This window comes from Sciurus carolinensis, chromosome 9, assembly GCF_902686445.1.
Source record: "Sciurus carolinensis chromosome 9, mSciCar1.2, whole genome shotgun sequence".
Classification (NCBI taxonomy): Eukaryota; Metazoa; Chordata; class Mammalia; order Rodentia; family Sciuridae; genus Sciurus; species Sciurus carolinensis.
In genome coordinates, this window is record NC_062221.1 from 55,547,517 (window position 1) to 55,565,599 (window position 18,083).

General features: G+C 38.3%; 1 protein-coding gene and 1 non-coding gene across 2 annotated transcripts in view; both read right to left on the reverse strand.

Moving 5' to 3' along the window:
• LOC124993621 (peroxisomal bifunctional enzyme-like) overlaps window positions 1–17,363 on the reverse strand; it is a 46,732-nt gene extending 29,369 nt beyond the window's left edge. The window contains 5 exon segments of the mRNA XM_047565472.1: window positions 1,797–1,837; window positions 1,840–1,986; window positions 6,103–6,206; window positions 13,124–13,209; window positions 17,328–17,363. Coding sequence (XP_047421428.1) covers window positions 1,797–1,837; window positions 1,840–1,986; window positions 6,103–6,206; window positions 13,124–13,209; window positions 17,328–17,363 — 414 coding nt within the window.
• Window positions 8,467–8,537, reverse strand: Trnai-uau (transfer RNA isoleucine (anticodon UAU)). Its single transcript has one exon. It is a non-coding gene; the product is annotated as a tRNA-Ile (tRNA).
• Window positions 17,364–18,083: the final 720 nt, after the last annotated feature.

Here is an 18,083-nt window from a genome sequence, read left to right on the forward strand (position 1 = left end):
ACATATGCCAGACAGCAACTTCAGTTCAGACGAGAGGGTGAGCCTGCATCGTTTTCACATTGCTCTTCTGTCATTTAAGTGGCCAAAGTTCTGTTAGTCATTTATAGTCACAGGGTAGGAGGAGGATGCTACCTGAATGTTGACCTCCAGGTACTAGGGATGGATTCCAAACCTAAACACAAATTCTTTTAGATTTCATACACATTTTACACATGGAGCCTGAAGGTAATTTTATACAATATTTTGAGTTTGCCTACCTTTTGACTTTTATCTATCACATGAGGTCAGTTGTGAAATTTTCCACTTGTGGCATCATATCAGTACTCAAAAAGTTTGAGATTTTAGAGTATTTTGGAGTAGAAATGATCAACTTTTGTATCCGCAGATGGAAAATGATGCAGCCTTATAAAATCATATGTGTAAGAATATTTATAATAAAACTAACATGATTTCTCAATAGAAACCATGGAAGCCAGATGCATGAAATAACACAAAATGCTAAAAGAAAAAATTGTCAACCAAGATTCTATATCCAGCAAAACTATTCTTTGAAACTGAAGGCAAAATTAACACATTTCCAGGTAAACAAAAACTGAATTCATGGTTAGCAGTTCGACCCTACAACAAATCCTTTCAGCTGATATGAAAGGATACAAAACAGGAACTAGAATTTACTTGAAGAAACAAACAACTCCGGTAATGCACAGCTATGTAGATAACATAAAAGACAATGCTAACACTTCTTAGTTTGCAATTCATTTTTTATCAGTGCATTTAAAAGACCACTACAAAAACAATAAGCATAAATGTATTGATGGGCACACAATATATAAACTTATAATTTGGGACAGTAATTGTATAAAGCGGTGGGTAAGAGCTATAGTGGAGAAAATTTTTATGTACTATGGAAAATTAGTAGATATAAACTGAACTAGACTGTTATATAAATAAGGATTTAATTATAACCCCTAAGGCCAATACCACGAAGAAAATAACTTAAAAGTATACATTAAAAGAAATCAGAGGAGAATTAAGAGAACACACTAGAAAAATACCTGCTTATCTCAAGTGAAAGTACCAACCAAGGAACTAAGGAACAAAGACATAAAATACAGAAAACAAAGAGCAAAATGTCAGAATTTTTCCTTATCAGTAAATATATTAAATGTAAGCATATATTAAAATCTTTAATAAAGGTAGAGGTGGAGCAAGGGATATGTCTCAGTGGTAGAGCACTTCCCTTGGAATGCTTAGGGCCTGGGTTCATCCCCAGTAGGGTGCACAGGCGCAGGTGCACGCGTGCACACACACACACACACACACACACACACACACACACACACAAAACTCCTCAAACAAAAACAAAAAACAGAAAACAAGGCAGAATAAAGAATATTTAATAATGGGAGAAATACGATATCAATATGTAATAAAATACATATGATAAGGGTATCAAGGGAGAGTGGATATTAAAATTATGATAGGGAAAAGACCTGTAGGAAGTACAAAAGAATGGAGTTTCCCTTTAGTTAGTGGATCCTGAGGAGACCACTAACTGAAGGTTAAGGGAAGCAAAGAAAGACAGGCTATTTACCAACCAGAAGGCAAGTATTTCAACATTTGAACAATCGCTGGATAGTTTAGCACCAATGCTGGAGATTCCCAGGACTTGTTAACCTGCGAGCTAACCATTCAAAGTGCTCATGTCTAGTGGGAAGTTTGAATGATTAGCTCATGTTAGTGCTTGTCCTAAAGAAAAGTCCCACACCAACCTCCACAGGAGCCTCAGCTCTTACCTCTGCATGGGCAATCCTATAGTGACAGCCCAAGGCCAGCCCAGTGCCCCTCCTAAAGCCACGCCTTTGATAGCTACCATACCTTGGATAGCCACCACCACAGGCTTCTGGTATCTCTGTATTTCATCTACTAAACTTCCCAATCCAACGGCAGAGGATATAGGAGTGCTGAAGCTGTGGATATCTGCACCTACAGGACACAAAGACAAGGAGAAACGAGGGTCGAGAAAGACAAGTGGCTTTGTTGTTAACATGAGGGGACTTGATCACCTTGAGATCTCTTTGGGCCCAGGAGACATTTTGTCCTCAGGCTGGAGACACATAAAACAAGTAGCCTGAGAAATGTAGAACAAAATGAGATCTTCAGACATCTACCATGAACCCTATAATGTTCTAAGATCTGTCTTTCCATATAATTGATAGCAATTCTAGCTTTAGGCAAATTTAAAATGTCAGAGGAGGTGCACAGGGGGTCTCCACCCAAGACCATCATTTTGAGATTGAGTTGGACTCTCATTTTTTGCATGACGTGTTCATCATCCTTGTTCACGGCAATTTAGCATCTTATCTTTGCTAACAGCATGAATTATAACACAAAATATCAGGGTAAAATGTATATGTATTTGTGAGCTGTGTTAATCAACTGACTTAGAATTATACCTTGATAGACTTTTTTATGATTAATGAAACTAACAATATTTCTTGCTTTTCCTGATAATAAAAATAACACATGTATTATGAAAAGTTGAAAAATGTGCAGAATTATGAAGAACATATGGATCACCCTAAATATCACTACACAAAAATAATAATTTAAGAGTTGGCAAATTTTTAATCTTTCCTCCATGCATATAGGTAAATAATTTATGATCTTAAGTTATTGACTCTTTTGTCTCAATACCTATCTTAAGTGACTGATGTGAGAACTAAGTGAAAGTTTGATATATATATATATATAACATATATAATATATATAATATTTAATATATATATTTAATACAGAAAGAATACCATAAAATCTTATTTTATATTTTCTTGTTTCACATGATCATATGTAGTGAGCATTATCATATAGTAACATCTACTTTTTGAAAACAATAAGCTTGGTACAAGTTTTTAAAAGTTAGTTATTCCATGCTTAGCCATCTCACCTATTTCATTTTCTTTTCTTTCCTTTTTGCTACCTGCTCCATATCCAACATCAATCCAGAATTATACTTTTTTCTCACCAATCCATCGTTTAGTTCAGTGTGTTGTTTCTAAGATAGATTCCTTTTGATTCCAGAGAAGCAAAATTAAATCCAATTTGAGCTTCAGGCCTATCTTTTCTGTAGCTTCAAACTAATTGGGTTTTCATGAATAGTAGAAATTAACATTTTTTAGATAAATACATCAGGCCTTGATCTTGTGTTTAACCAATCTGATATTTCTAAGACACAAGTGATATAGTATGCCTTTTATATAAAGGTTCAAGTTTAGAATATGCTATTATTGGGTCCAGTTTTAAGAAGCACTAAGGTTTTTATATTTATGTTTGTGAATGAAATCGGTTTTTAATTTTGCTTCCTTATACTGATCCAGTCAAGTATTGGTGTCAAGCTTATGTTAGCCTCTCAAAAGGAGTTGAGACATGGACTGGGTTGAATAGTGCCCACACAGAACCTGAGAAAGTGACTCCATTTGGAAATAGGGTCTTTGCAGATGTAATCAAATTAAGGAGAGGTCATATTCAATCGGAGTGGCTCTATATAGTTCAGGAAGTTTGACACAGACCTATTGGGAAGAAGATCATGTGAAGACAAGAACAGACTGGAGTGAAGTATCTATAAGTCAAAGACTGATAGCATCAGAAGAAGCTGGAAGAGACTGGAAGGATTGTTCCCTAAAGCCTTAGGAGGAAGAGTGGCCCTGCTGATACCCTGATTATAAATGTCTATCCTGGTGCTGATGATATAACCCATCATGTAGAGCACTTGCCTTGCATGCGCAAGACCTGGGTTTGAATCCCCAGCACTGTGGGATTGCAGAAAAAACAGACGAAACGAATAAATGTCTAGCCTGCAGAGCTGAGAGACAATCAATCAGCTTCTGTTGTTGTAAGCCACTTGGTGTGTGGAAATGTCTTAAGGTGACCCTAGGAAACTAATAAAGGCAGGGTTCCCTCCCCTTTGATTTTCTAAAACCTTTGTGTAACACTGGAATAATATTCTCCTTGTCTTTATAGCAGAGTTTGCCAAGGAAGTCATCTGGGCATGGAACTTACTTGGTGAGATTTTTTTTGATTACTGACTGCATTTCTCTCATAGTTATAGAACCTCTGGGGTTTTCTATTTCTCCTTGAGTCAGTTTTGGTATCCATTCTTTTCCTGGTTCATAACAATTTCATTCTCTTCTTTAATGGTGACGGCATCTGCAGAGATCATTTCTGGTCTCTTCTCATACGCGTTGCTTCTGCCTTCTCTTTTTTCTTGATCAGTCTGCCAGAGGCTTGTCAGTTTTATTAGTCTTTTCAAAGAAACATTGACAATGTTGTTTCCCTTGATTCTCATTTGTTTTCTATTTCATTAATTTTTTCCTCTTCATTATTTCCTTCCTTTCACTATATTTGGGTTTATTTTACTGTTTTGCCAATTACATCATATAGATGCTTAGTTCATTATGTTTCACCCTTCTTTCTTTTCTAATATAGACTTCTAAAACTATTTTCCCCTTTTACAATTACTACATTCCTCACGTTTCATGTTATTTTCATTGTTATTCAGTTCAGAATATTGTATAAATTCCATTATAATTTCTGTTTTGACTCAGAGGTTAAGAAATGGATTTAATTTCCAAACACATGAGAATTTCTAGTTATATTCTTGTTATTTATTTCTAGCCTAATATCATTGTTGTCAGAAAATATATTTTTAATGAAATTCGAGACAGATTCATTTTTTCTTTTTGGTGATGGAGTGTGAACCCAGGGCCTGGAGAACATGAAGCACAACCTCTATCACTGAGCTACATCCCAAGCCCAAGACAAACTTTAATGGTCCAGGTCTTGCTCAAAATTTTTTACAGTATTAGAGATTAAACCCGGGAATACTTTACCACTGAGCTAAATACCCACCTCTTTTTATCTTTTACTTTGAGACACGTTCTCACTAATTTGCTAAGATTGGCCTTGAACTTGCCATTCTCCCGCCTCAGCCTCCCAAGTAGCTAGGACCTGCTTAATTTTTGTAAATTCCCCATATGTATTTAAGAAAAACACATATTTTCCAATGTTTTGGTGCACTATACTACACATATCAATTATGTGAACTTTGAGAATTTCTAATGCTCTAGAAAAGTAATTTTTTCTGCCTATGAACTCTAATTATTTTCTATCTTTTCCACTTCTAATATAAAGTTCTCATAATTCTGATCTCTCTTTTTGTGCCCCAAAATCATCACATTAGCTGCCCATCAAGTTTAAGAGTCCAGTGAGAAAGCCATTTCATAATAATGCTTGACATGGTATTTTAATCTCTCTCCACCTCATCCTCCTCATCTGTAAATGGAGAGTGTAGGATTTACTCAGCATTAAAATATAATATGTATAATACTACTACTATTTTCATTATAAATAATAAATAACCTACATAGCACTGATAGGTGAAATCACTAAACCCTAATATCCATTTGCCTTTTGTCAAAGGTTCCATTCATTGGGAAATAAGGAAGAGATGCTATATCATTGAATAAGTCACCACTTCAGATACTTTTGCCATACCTGAGCATCTTCACACAATGACCCAAGAAAGCAGTGCTATGGGCACTGAGGTGGGTGCCCACCAAAAGGAAAAAGAACTCCATTTCAAGACTCTGTGTGAAATGAACAGTAACACGTGCTGAGCACCTTCTGTGTGCAGACGCTGCATGAAGAGTTCAGGTGAGGCGTCTCACTGAACCTCTCCAACACTGCTTAAGACAGATGTTACTGTCCCTACTTCATAGATAGATAAGTTGATGTTCAGGAGATTACAGAGAGAGGGCGGAGATGTGCAAAGCTGGTATATGCATCAGCAGGTGTAGAGCAGCAGGTATCACGGCCATTAAGCCTGGAACTAAATGTCTTCTAAAGTCCCAACCCAGTAGAAAAGAAACAAAGCCAACGTCTTCTCTGGGTCTCACTTGGGACCTGTCCCTTTTCTCACAGTATCTCTAGTCCCACTCTGGTCTCCCATATCCACCACCCACACTAAGTGGGACATCCAATGCAGTGTGGATCTCTGTGACTAGATTCTACAGAGATAATGGGAGAGGGTCAGACAAGTGTTACCTGCACAGAATATTCCATTTTCTCCAGATATCACAATGACTTTTACCATATGGTCTGATATGGCTTTCTTTAGTCCCTCTTTTATTCCATTGAGTACAGCCAAACTAAAAGAAAAAAATTACATGAAACTAATTATTTATAATTAAAGTTCTACCATCTCAGAGTTTTTCCTTTCCTAATACTGAAAAATTAAACACATACATATAGTATAAAAACCATAGAGATTTAACATTAAGGCTTTCACTAATTTGTTCATCATATAATATGTCTATTGTGAATTAAGCAGTGAGCTAATTAAACGAGTCCCCTTGAATAGTTATATTTTTTCTTCCACTCTGCTCTAATGTTAACCACTTACAATCAGCACTAACCAATTTTAATATATTGTTACACATAATATAGAAAAGTGCAAGGGATCACCTGCAAACATACACAACTATCATGGAAGGTGCAGTAAGGTAAGGGCTGTGCTAAAGGTACAAAGAAAGTGGTGGGGAAGTTCAGAGGGGACCACATTACTTTCAATTTGTCATACTGACAGAAATAGAAGGAGAGTAACAGAGAAATGGTCCAGAAGATGAGACAGGGGTTGCTGGGTACCTCAAATGTCTATCCCTCCTTGCCTTCTTCAAATTATGAAAACACCTACATTTTTGGGGAATACATGGTAGCCCAAAAAAAGACTACATTTTCCATCCTGCCTTGAAGTAAGAGCTCAAGGCTCTAAGTTCTGGTTAATTAGATGAAATCATATTTATGCAATTTTTGGGAAGTGTTCCTAAAGGGTTGAGTATGCTTTCTTCTTTTTTTTTCTCCCTTCTCTTGACAGGAATGCAGATGTGATGGATAGATAGATGAGGAGCAGCCACACTGGACCAAAAGGTAGAAGCCATGTATTGAGGATAGCAGAGCTAAAGATAGAATCGAGGTAATTGATGTTTGTGGAGTACCAATACCATTCCAGGAAACTGCTGTGAGAGAAAATTTTTTTCTTATTTAATTCATTATTACTGTCAGTTTTCTGCCACTAAAATTTGGTCTAGTCCTAGATAATTTAGGATGTGAAGGCAACATAAGGGTATATACAGCAAATTTTGCCGAGTTTTAGTATGCGAGGAAGTCATCCAGAGAAGATAGTGGAAACCTAGATTGGATGATTCCAATAAAGGAAAAGCAACGTGAGCTGAGGGAAGACTTTCTGGATATGTCTTCATTTAAGAAACAGGAGAATCCAACACAGTGATCCACCACCAAGGGAGCCTAAGGCCTAAGGATCAAGAGAGGATAATTTCCCATAAGTGAGAGGATTAATAGGGCCAAGGGATCTAACAAAGGAGAACTACAAAAAGTAGTGAAAAACTGCTTAAAAGAAAAATGATAGAAACAGATCTTATTCAGTTTTGCCTTAGAATTCTCAGTAATTTGGGTAATCTGTGTTCTTTTTTTTTTAATTTATTTTTATTGTAAACAAATGGGATACATGTTGTTTTTGTTTGTACATGGAGTAACAGCATACTATTTGCATATTTGTACATTTACATAGAGTAATGATGTTTGATTCATTCTGTTATTTTCTTCCTTCCCCCCCACCCCTCCCACCTCTCTTTTCCCTCTATGCAGTCCCTCCTTCCTCCATTCTTGCCCCCCTCCCACCCCCCATTACGTGTCATCATCCGCTTATCTGCGAGATCATTCGTCTTTTGGATTTTTGAGATTGGCTTATCTCACTTAACATGATATTCTCCAATTTCATCCATTTGCCTGCAAATACCATAATTTTATTATGCTTTATAGCTGAGTAATATTCCATTGTATATATATATATATACCACAGTTTCTTTATCCATTCATCAATTGAAGGGCATCTAGGTTGGTTCCACAATCTGGCTATTGTGAATTGAGCAGCTATGAACATTGATGTGGCTGTATCTCTGTAGTATGCTGATTTTAAGTCCTCTGGGTGTAGGCCAAGGAGTGGGATAGCTGGGTCAAATGGTAGGTCCATTCCAAGTTTTCTAAGGAATCTCCACACTGCTTTCCAAAGTGGCTGCACTAATTTGCAGCCCCACCAGCAATGTATGAGTGTACCTTTTTCCCCACATCCTCTCCAACACCTATTGTTGCTTGTGTTCTTGATAATCGCCATTCTAATTGGGGTGAGATGGAATCTTAGTGTAGTTTTGATTTGCATTTCTCTTATTACTAAAGATGGTGAACATTTTTTCGTATGTTTGTTGATTGCTTGTAGATCTTCTTCTGTGAAATGTCTGTTCATATCCTTAGCCCATTTGTTGATTGGGTTATTTGTATTCTTTGTGTAGAGTTTTTTGAGTTCTTGTTGTTGTTGTTTTTTTTTTTTTTTTTTGGGTACTGGGGATCGAACCCAGGGCCTTGTGCTTATAAGGCAAGCACTCTACCGACTGAGCTATCTCCCCAGCCCCTGAGTTCTTTATATATTCTGGAAATTAGTGTTCTATCTGAAGTATGAGTGGTAAAGATATTCTCCCACTCTGTAGGCTCTCTCTTCGCATTGCTGATAGTTTCCTTTGCTGAGAGAAAGCTATTTAGTTTGAATCTATCCCAGTTATTGATTCTTGCTTTTATTTCTTGTGCTATGGGAGTCCTGTTAAGGAAGTCTGATCCTAAGCCAACAAGTTGAAGATTTGGACCTACTTTTTCTTCTATAAGATGCAGGGTCTCTGTCTGATTTCAAGGTCCTGGTAATCTGTGTTCTTTAGTATACAGGGTGAAAATAATCTTAAGACAAATAACATAAATGGAGTATAATTTTTCATTTTTCTGATTGTACATATTGAGGGATCACATTGGTCATGCAGTCATATATGTACATGATGTAATAATGTCTGTTTTACTCTAGTATCCTTCCTACCCCCATACCCCTACCCCTCCCTTCACTCATCTCTACCTAAGATCCTACAATATGTACAATCAGAAAAATGAGAAATTACACTCCATTTATGTATGATTTATCAAAATGTATAAATGCATTCTTACTATCATATACAACTAATTAGAATTAATATTAATAAAGAATAGGACAGGGAACAAATATGTCTATTTAAACAAAAAGTGAAAAAATTGCTACACTGGGGGAAAAGTGAATTATAAGAAAACTTTTAGATGAAATATATTCATATTAGGTTCAAAATATGGATAAAACATATATATACATATATACACACATATAACACACATATACATATATACATATATTATATATACATATTACATATATATATAATATATATACCTATATATAAGAAGAAATTCAACAAAAGAAAAGATTTGTAGCAGGGCACAGTGGTGCACACCTGTAATCCCAGCAACTAAGGAAGCTGAGGATCAAAAGTTCAAGGCCAGTCTGAGCAAATTAGTGAGATCTTGTCTCAAAATAAAAAAATAAAAAGAGCTGAAACTAAAAACAACAAAAACAAACCTCTATAAAAACCCTATTGTCAAAATCAGCAACTATGAGTCAAAAACCTCAGGGCATAAAAGAGATACTTGCTCTCTAAAAATATTGTAGTTTTTACCTCTTAAACTAGATTAAGTCAAACAGTACCACTTGCTATCTGCAGATTAATTAGAAATCAAATCTGACCATGAAAACAGATACCACACTATTATATAATATCGAAAGGTCCAGAACACATATGCAGTTCTCTTGGTATCTATGGAAAACTGGTACCAAGAACTATCTACTCCAACTACCCTCTAGGATACCAAAGTCCTCATATGCTTAGTCCCTTACATAAAATAGTGTAGGATTTGCATATAACCTACACATCTCTAGATACTCATTACACCCAACAAAATGCAAGTGCCCGGTAAATACATGTTATACCACATTGTTCAGGAAATAATGACAAGAAGAAAAAGACCGTACATGTTCATTAGAGACCCAACCATCATTGGATGGACATTCTCTCTCCACGTTTGGTTCAATGCCAGGGGATATAGAGGGCTGACTGGATTTTCTTCCAGGTAAAAGATGACTACAAAATGAGCCAAAATTATCTCCATCAGGGCCACTGAGGAAAGGAGACTAGCTTTTCTCATTCCAACCAATTTATGTTATTGTTAACTTTGAAAAACTTAAAAAACAGGGGAAAGAAACAGAAAAGGGAAATAACAGACACAGTTTTGCAGATTCTGCCGACTGCCAGGGACCACAGCTTCCCTGAAAGGTAAAGGCCACATGGGCTAAGAAAGTATTTTTCTGCCTCAACACTGCCAGGTGCATGGAGTGAGGGGGAAGATGACATTCCTGAGTGCTGACAACAAGGCTTCAGGGTCTTCGTCAGAACAGGTCTTGGCCTTTTCACAGAATTTTTTTTTCTCTTTTTTTAAAGTCAAAGTTTTCATCAAATCAAGTTTGTGGTTTGTCACTAGCATTTTTTTTTTTTTCAAAAAAGAAAAATAAAAAGAAAGTAGAATTTGCCGAATTATATAATATGAAAGGATAGGGCTGGTTTCAGGAAACTTTCTTTTCTGTTATGCATGTGTATGTATGCATCTTGAGTTGTTCTGTACAACATGAGACTTCTTACTGTATGGATTACAATGGAAAAATAAACCCATTTATGCATGTCCCACACTCACAAAGAGGGTTGACATCGAAATGGAAGGAAACATGACTGGTTACACTAGAAATAAAACATTTAGATTGGGTAAAAATGAAAAAAAAAAAGAATTTTTCAAATAAGAATCTCTCAGTGAGCTTGGAAGAGAAAACTTCCTAAAGAAAAAAAAAAGAAGACCTGTTAAACTCGGTGAACACAGGCATGTGCACCCTAACTAAAATAAAAGGTCAGAGAAAGACAAATGAAAAAGGACAGGGAAGGATTTGTTCCCAAGTGGAGCAACTCTTGATAAAGCAGAAGTGGATCCTGAGCGTCGGGCCTGCCAATTAGGGCTTGTAATAGGCTTTTCCACTAATAGGAAAAAGAACAGTTAACAAGTGTTAAGTGCCAGTTTAAAACCTCCAGGTCATTTAATCTGCACAACTCTTTTTTTCTTTTTCTTTTTTGTGATACTGGGGATTGAACCCAGGGGTGCTCTACCACTGAACTTCATCCCTAATGCATATGGAGAATAAGAAATTCCCAAAATAATGAGGCCTGAGGAAAAGAAAAAGGAGTAAGGATGAAAGCCATACATCGACAGCTTTCATCTCCCAAGATGAATGTTTTCCAGATGTTTGTTGAGGATGTTTTATCATCCTCAAAAGAAAACAGTCTCCAGGAGGCATTATCTGCTCCAAAGCAAAATCCTTTTTAGGCACTGTTCACAGACCTTGACCGAAAGGGCCCACATTCCTGACAGTCTAAGCAAAACTGACATATGTTCACTAGACCAGCCCTCAAAATAATCTATAGAAACCCAGTCCCTACTTTGTTCAGTGGCTCATTTTCCACCAGGAGAGTGGGTCCATGGCACCATTTCATCCCCCTGAATAAAGAGCTGAGATGAGGCGTGAGGTTTGCATCCTGCCTGGTCTTTTTGTGTTAACAATCCCCACACCTTTTTCTTTTGGTTTGAGACAGGGTCTCATTAAGCTGCGTAGGCTAGCCTCAAACTTGCAAGCCTCCTGCCTTAGCCTCCAAGTAACTGAAATTAGGCCCACCTACTGCCACCGGCTCCACACAATGACTTTATGAGGTCAGTATTTATATTATTCCTGGGTTGGGGTGTGGGGCTAGCAAGCTAAATTCCAGAAATATAGCAAGCAGTTACCACAAAATATTTGTAGTTATGAGTATTAGACTGTGAAACCTTTTTTCCCAAGTTCTTGATGGGAATAGTTGCCCATTATGAGCAGAAACTCAAGCAGCAGCAGAATCCTAATATCTAGAAATCCAATCTGTACACAGTTCAAAAGGATATGGAATCATATTACTTACATGCTTCTTTGTCAAAACCAACATAATGGATATTGTGCTTTTTTCTGGGAATGACAATTAGACATTTGTGATTTGATTTTTTCTCTTTTGTATAATTAACCTATCATTCACTTTAAAATAAGGGTAATATTAAAACTAAGACTAAAAATCAAATACAATAACAGAAGGATAAAAACTCAGTTAAAATTAGCAGGTCTCTTTCCATCTCTGTTTGCTCCAGCAGCATGTAATCAGAATTTTCACCAAAGACCTTTTAACTATTCATTATATTCTCTGTAAGTTATAATTTTCACTAATTTGACTCTGCGGATAAGTGATTTCTAAGGTTAATGTAGAACTTGATTTTATTCAGATATGGAAGAACCATACCAAATGAACTTCATCAATTTTCAAACTGTGAACTTTGATCTTACTTTTAAGATAATGCTCTACATGCACTGCATAAATGAATAAAATTAAACAAAAGAAAAATTGTATTTTATGCAATTTTTCAGAAAATGCTACTTGGAGGTTACTCTGAATGGATCCTCCAAGGAAGCTCTCTGGCCCTGAGGTTTAGAACAGATCAGAAGAAATAATTTAGCATTTCTGGTCCAGGGACAAACCTTTACTCACTGCGTTGGCATTCACCGGGACTTATCTTATTTATCTTTCTATTTTTTGTTGTGCCAAGGGATGAACCGGGGCCTCATGCATAGTAGGCAAGGGTCTACCACGGAGCAAAGCCCCCATCACCTTTATGTTTTAAAAAGGTATAGCCACTTTACTGTAGGACACCCGGAGCTTTGGATCAAGGTCCTGCACTAACCCAAGAACTTTGGAACTGAAAGTTCAAGAAGTAGAAGTTACAAGCAAACAGAAAGTGACGCGCCCTGCGCCCAGCTTCACCGCTCAATAGCATCAATCAGTTTCTTGACCAGTCAAGCAGGGTGGAGAGTTTCCCACCAAGATAAGTGAAAAGACCCTGTCACATATCACGGCCCCTGTTGTTAGTGTGTTCAGTTTCAACGAGCAGGGAGAGTCAAAGGTTGAAGAGACCGCAGACCAGCAAAGCCCCGCTGTCCCCACCTGCGCGCAGAGGGGATGGAGCCTGTTACCTGATCGCGTAGACTGGCGGACTTCGGAGGCGGATCAGTACCAGTGAGTGGGGCAGTCACAAGTACTCAGTCACCTTCCCCTGTTGCTATTGTTGCTAGTGTCTCCCGCCCCAAGGATTAGCCACTTTTCCAGGCTTGCTCCTTGGTCAATGCGAACCCGGGCTCCGCCTCCCGCTGCACCATCTCCTGCAGTCAGGAGTCCCCCTCTACCACCCTACTACTTCCCGCAGACACCCTACCACCGTGACCACGCCCGGCTCTGGCAACACTCTTTGCCTGGTTTTCTTCACTGGCTCCTGTCCCGTAGAAGGCGGAATCTGTTCGCTTTGCAACTCCCTAGAGCAGAGACGAGGGCTCCTACGTGCAAGTTCTAGCGCTTGGATTTGGCCAAGCTGTCTTCATCCCAGTATCCATCCTCACAATATGTATAGGGACAGGTACCAGGTAACAGTGCCCTGACAATTATGTGAAATGGTGCACACCTAGAACTGAGCTAACACACACATTGTACATGTAAACCAAATGAGAATGGTACTAATGTCCACCAAGTATTTACAAAAATCATCTTCCTTGTCTTACAGAGCAACCTAGCAACACATTAGGAGTGTCTTATTTATCCAATCCTGTTTTTCTTCTGCTTTTCCTAAGGGCTGGGATTTCTAATACTTCATTCATTCATCCAGGAACTGAGTACCTGCCATTTGCAGGACCTAGGCTGGAGACTAAACAATGCCCAATCCCTTCCCTCCAAATCCCAGGTGGGACAAGATTCTTCTAAACTTTCAAGTGGTCAGAAGGTTTTCTGGAAGTCTCTGGCGGGGGGGAAAAGTGTGTGTGTGTGTGTGTGTGTGTGTGTAAAGATAGACGTGAAAATTTGCTTCACTGATATTTTACTAATTTTAACAAGTTTAAGAATTAAAATGCATAGATATTCTTTTACTTCTTGACAATAGAAACAGATTCCCAGCACTAGAGAAGTACTGATGGCCCTGAAGCCCATCAAGTAGTAGTAACTACTACTAACAAGTAGTAGTAACAACCCCATTTGATCAGGAAGGCCAATAGCCTCAATGATCAAAGCCAGCCTGTCAAGGACTGCCAGTCTCCAAGAGTTCAGTGTATGTGACTCTGAGTGTAAACAGTCTCATAGGAACAACCAACTCCTTACAGGTGATATGAATCTCTCCTATGCCTTTGAAAATGGCTACTATCTAAACCCCTCCTTGCCAAAAAAAAAATAAAAAAAAAAAAAAGGTCTAAGATCAATAGTTTGTTCTGATTGGAGAGAATGTGCATGATCAGCCCAGTTCTACCTTCCCACAGAAAGCAATAAATTGAGCTTTATCATCTTTCAGATACTAGTTTCTAGAGGAGCAACTCTATGGTGGCATCCTAGCAACCTGAACATCTCCCCTAAGGCCAAGTTAACAAAGCTGAACAGCTCCCAATGGCCTGAAATCCCTCCTGTGGCCAGGGGAGAGAATCAAACTTGTATGGAGCCATCTTGAGACAGTTACTCATCTGTGTCTTTAGGAATCTGCCACAGGTAATTTCTCATCTATCTCCCTAGTTTCAGTTGAAGGCAGAACTTTGTGCTCCCACCTTAGGGTACAGTTGAATCTACTGTTTACATCTATAAAACAGGGTGGTAACTGTTTAAATTTTCTCCTCAACTGGCCGATGACCAAGGTGAGGCAAAAGAAGTACCTAGGGGACAAAATTTAAGAGGACACTCACCCCAGGTTTGTGCAATGCTGGCCTTGACTGCTCCTCCACACAGAGCCACCCACCATTCCTGACATCAGTTAGTCCCTTTTTTTTGTTGTCATGCTGTGGGACTCAGGATAGAGGAAGCTAATAGCATGTTGATTTTTCTTTTGCTGTTTGTGTTAATAATAAACTGTCTATATTCCTATGGGCTCCTTATTTGTTGAGTCATGGAAGTATGAAAATCTAACTTAGCAGGTGCTGCTGCGTATAACTTGCTTGGTATGAATTGTTGTATTCTTAAATTATCTTGTCATTTAATGTCTCAGTATCATGATACTTAATGAGATGCCATTCCTTTTGACTAATGCATTTCCATACCATTTGAATGACACTGCTTTTCCTTGTTAAGTAAGTTTTCATTGTCTTTATATTGCATTATATCCCTGTTTCACAAAAATAGACAAGGTGTTCAGAAGCAATTTATAAAAGCTTAAAGGAATAATAAAAGAGTGTTAACACTACGACTTAGCACAATACCCAAAGGGTAAGGGGAGAACTGGATTCCAAAACAAATACAGAATCTCGGGCTGGGGAGATAGCTCAACTGGTAGAGTGCTTGCCTCGCAAGCACAAGGCCCTGAGTTCAATCCCCAGTACCAAAAACAAAAAAACAAAACAAAAAAAAAAAAAAAAAAAAAAAAAAAATACAGAATCTCTGGATGCTGGATCATGCAAATCTCATTCACAGTAAGAACAGGAATGGCTATGAAATCTACTTCCCCTGCTCTGGAACCCAAAGTGTTAAGTGTGAAACTTCATTTGACAGTGACATGAAGCCTTCAAAGCTGACTTCTCTGGTAAACCAATCAGGTTTTCCTGAATCAAAATAATGCTTTCCTGCCATGGTGATAAAATCTCTCATACACTGTCTACCATGCCCTGCACTTTCACAGTGGGACACAGATGGACACGAGGCCCAGAGGAGGACACAGTCACAGATGTAAGAATTCTGATTTTTGAAATAGCTTGTACAGGAAGGCTATTCCATGACAGCACCAGCATGGGCTATTACAGAACAATACTTAAATTGGGTCTGTATGTGAAAGAAGTTTAAGCTGTCCTGAGGCAATGAAGAAACAAGCAGGGAATCTGCTCTTCCACAGCAAAGCTGGCTGACAGTTGAGGAAAAAAAGCTACTACAGACATGTTTGAAATGAGAGATGGAATTGAAAAAAGAACTTTCTCACTACATCAATAATATTCATAATGACAACTTGCATAATTTCATTTGGCTTGTTCAAGTGTCAACTGTTGAGCATTGGAGATTATGTGTGTGTGTGTTCAGTATTCAATGATGAAGATAAGCCACCAGGACACCTAAAGAAGACCTGTTGATTATTTTCACTAGGTGAAATAAGGCAGAGCTCCATGATGCATTATTGAGCACATTTAAAGATCACACATATGCTGCAGGTAATAGTGGTAGGGAGGACCCAGCAGCTGGATGGGGGCGGGGCATCAGGCAGCCCACGTGGGACAAAGAACAACCAATCAGACACTGGCAGATGAACCCTCACGGCGCCTCGCACCCGCCTGTTACTCAGCGGGACCCCCAGCCAATTCCAGACGATGAAGACCCCAGCCAGCCGGAGCCACGCGCGTATCCCCTGGCCTTCCACCCTGGCCTTCACCCTGAAAGACTGGTGAATCTCGCGGAGAGCCAACCCCAATAAAGCTTTGTTCAGCCGCTTTTAGTCTGACTCCTTTTTGGCTACCCGCTTCCCACCTTACAGTTAGCTTTCTGTTACTCTTAACAAATACCAAAGTTAATCAACTTTAAAAGAGGACAGGTCTATTTTGCCTCAAAGTTTTGGAGGTTTCTGTATATGGTTGATTGTCCTGTTGCTTTTGGGCCTGGGATGATGCAAAATAGCATGACGTAGATGATGTATGTGGTAATGCAAGGTTTCTCACCTCCTGTGGCTGGAAAGCATAAACAGAGAGAATCAAAGACCAAAGTCGCACAATCCTCTTTGGATTGGGGCCATGCCCCAGTGACCTAAGACCTCCTACTAGGTTCCACCTCTTAAAGGTACCAATACCTCTGCTGAGGGTGCTGGGGATCGAACCCAGGGCCTTGTGCCTACAAGACAAGCACTCTACTGACTGAGCTATCTCCCCAGCCCCTAGAACAGTCCTTAATAGAACAGTATTTCATCAATTATTTAAAGATGCTAACAAGTTCATCCTACGCTGCATTTCTTAGGCTCTTTCTTAGGTACTAAAATTTCTCATATAATAAGGTATTTCTCGTTGTCATTAGTTGTTCAGGACACTAGGCCAATTTGTCAATGACCCTTTTTACTAGCACCCATTCTCTGTGTCACCAGTTGGGTAGTATTCATGGTATTCATGTTTCCTTAAATCATGTTTTCTCTTTCCTTAATCACAATGACATTTTTCCTTTTAAATTTAAAGCAATGTGGTTTTTTACTTTGTTTTTTGTTTTGGTACTACGACTGGTCCCCATGGGTGCTAAAATACTGAACCATATCCCCAGTCCTTTTTAATATTTTATTTAGAGACAGGGTCTTGCTAAGTTGCTTAGAGCCTTGATAAGTTGCTGAGGCTGGCTTTGAACTCGATATTCTCCTGTCTCAGCCTCCCAAGCCAATGGGATTACAGGGATGTGCCACTGTGCCCAGCTGTTCTTTGTTTTAATAAAAAGATAATTACATTTTTATTGAAAAAAATATTCACCATAAAATTTACCCTTTGAAAGTGTACAATTGAGTGGTTTTTAGTATATTAAGTAATGATCAGCACTAATTCTAAAATGTTTTGATAATTCCCAAAAGAAATCCTATACCCATGAATCAGTCCTTTACCATTGCCTTTTCTCCCTATCTCCACGCAACCATAATCTTCTCTAATAGAGATATTGGTTTCTACGTATTTGTCTATTCTAGATATTTCATATAATGGGCTTTACTCAGTGTATGGCCTTTGGTGCCTGGCCATGTTCTTTTATTTTATTTTTATTTCGAGACAGTCTTGCTAAGTTGCTGAGGTTGGCCCTGAACTTGCAGCTCTCCTCCCACGCTGCTTACAAGCTTATACCACTACGTCCACCCAGCCTGGCTATTTTCATTTAACATGTTTTTGAGTGCCATACATGTTGTAGTATGTATCAGTATTTCATCTCTTTTTAGATTAAATATTTAATTGCACAAATAACCACATTATTTTT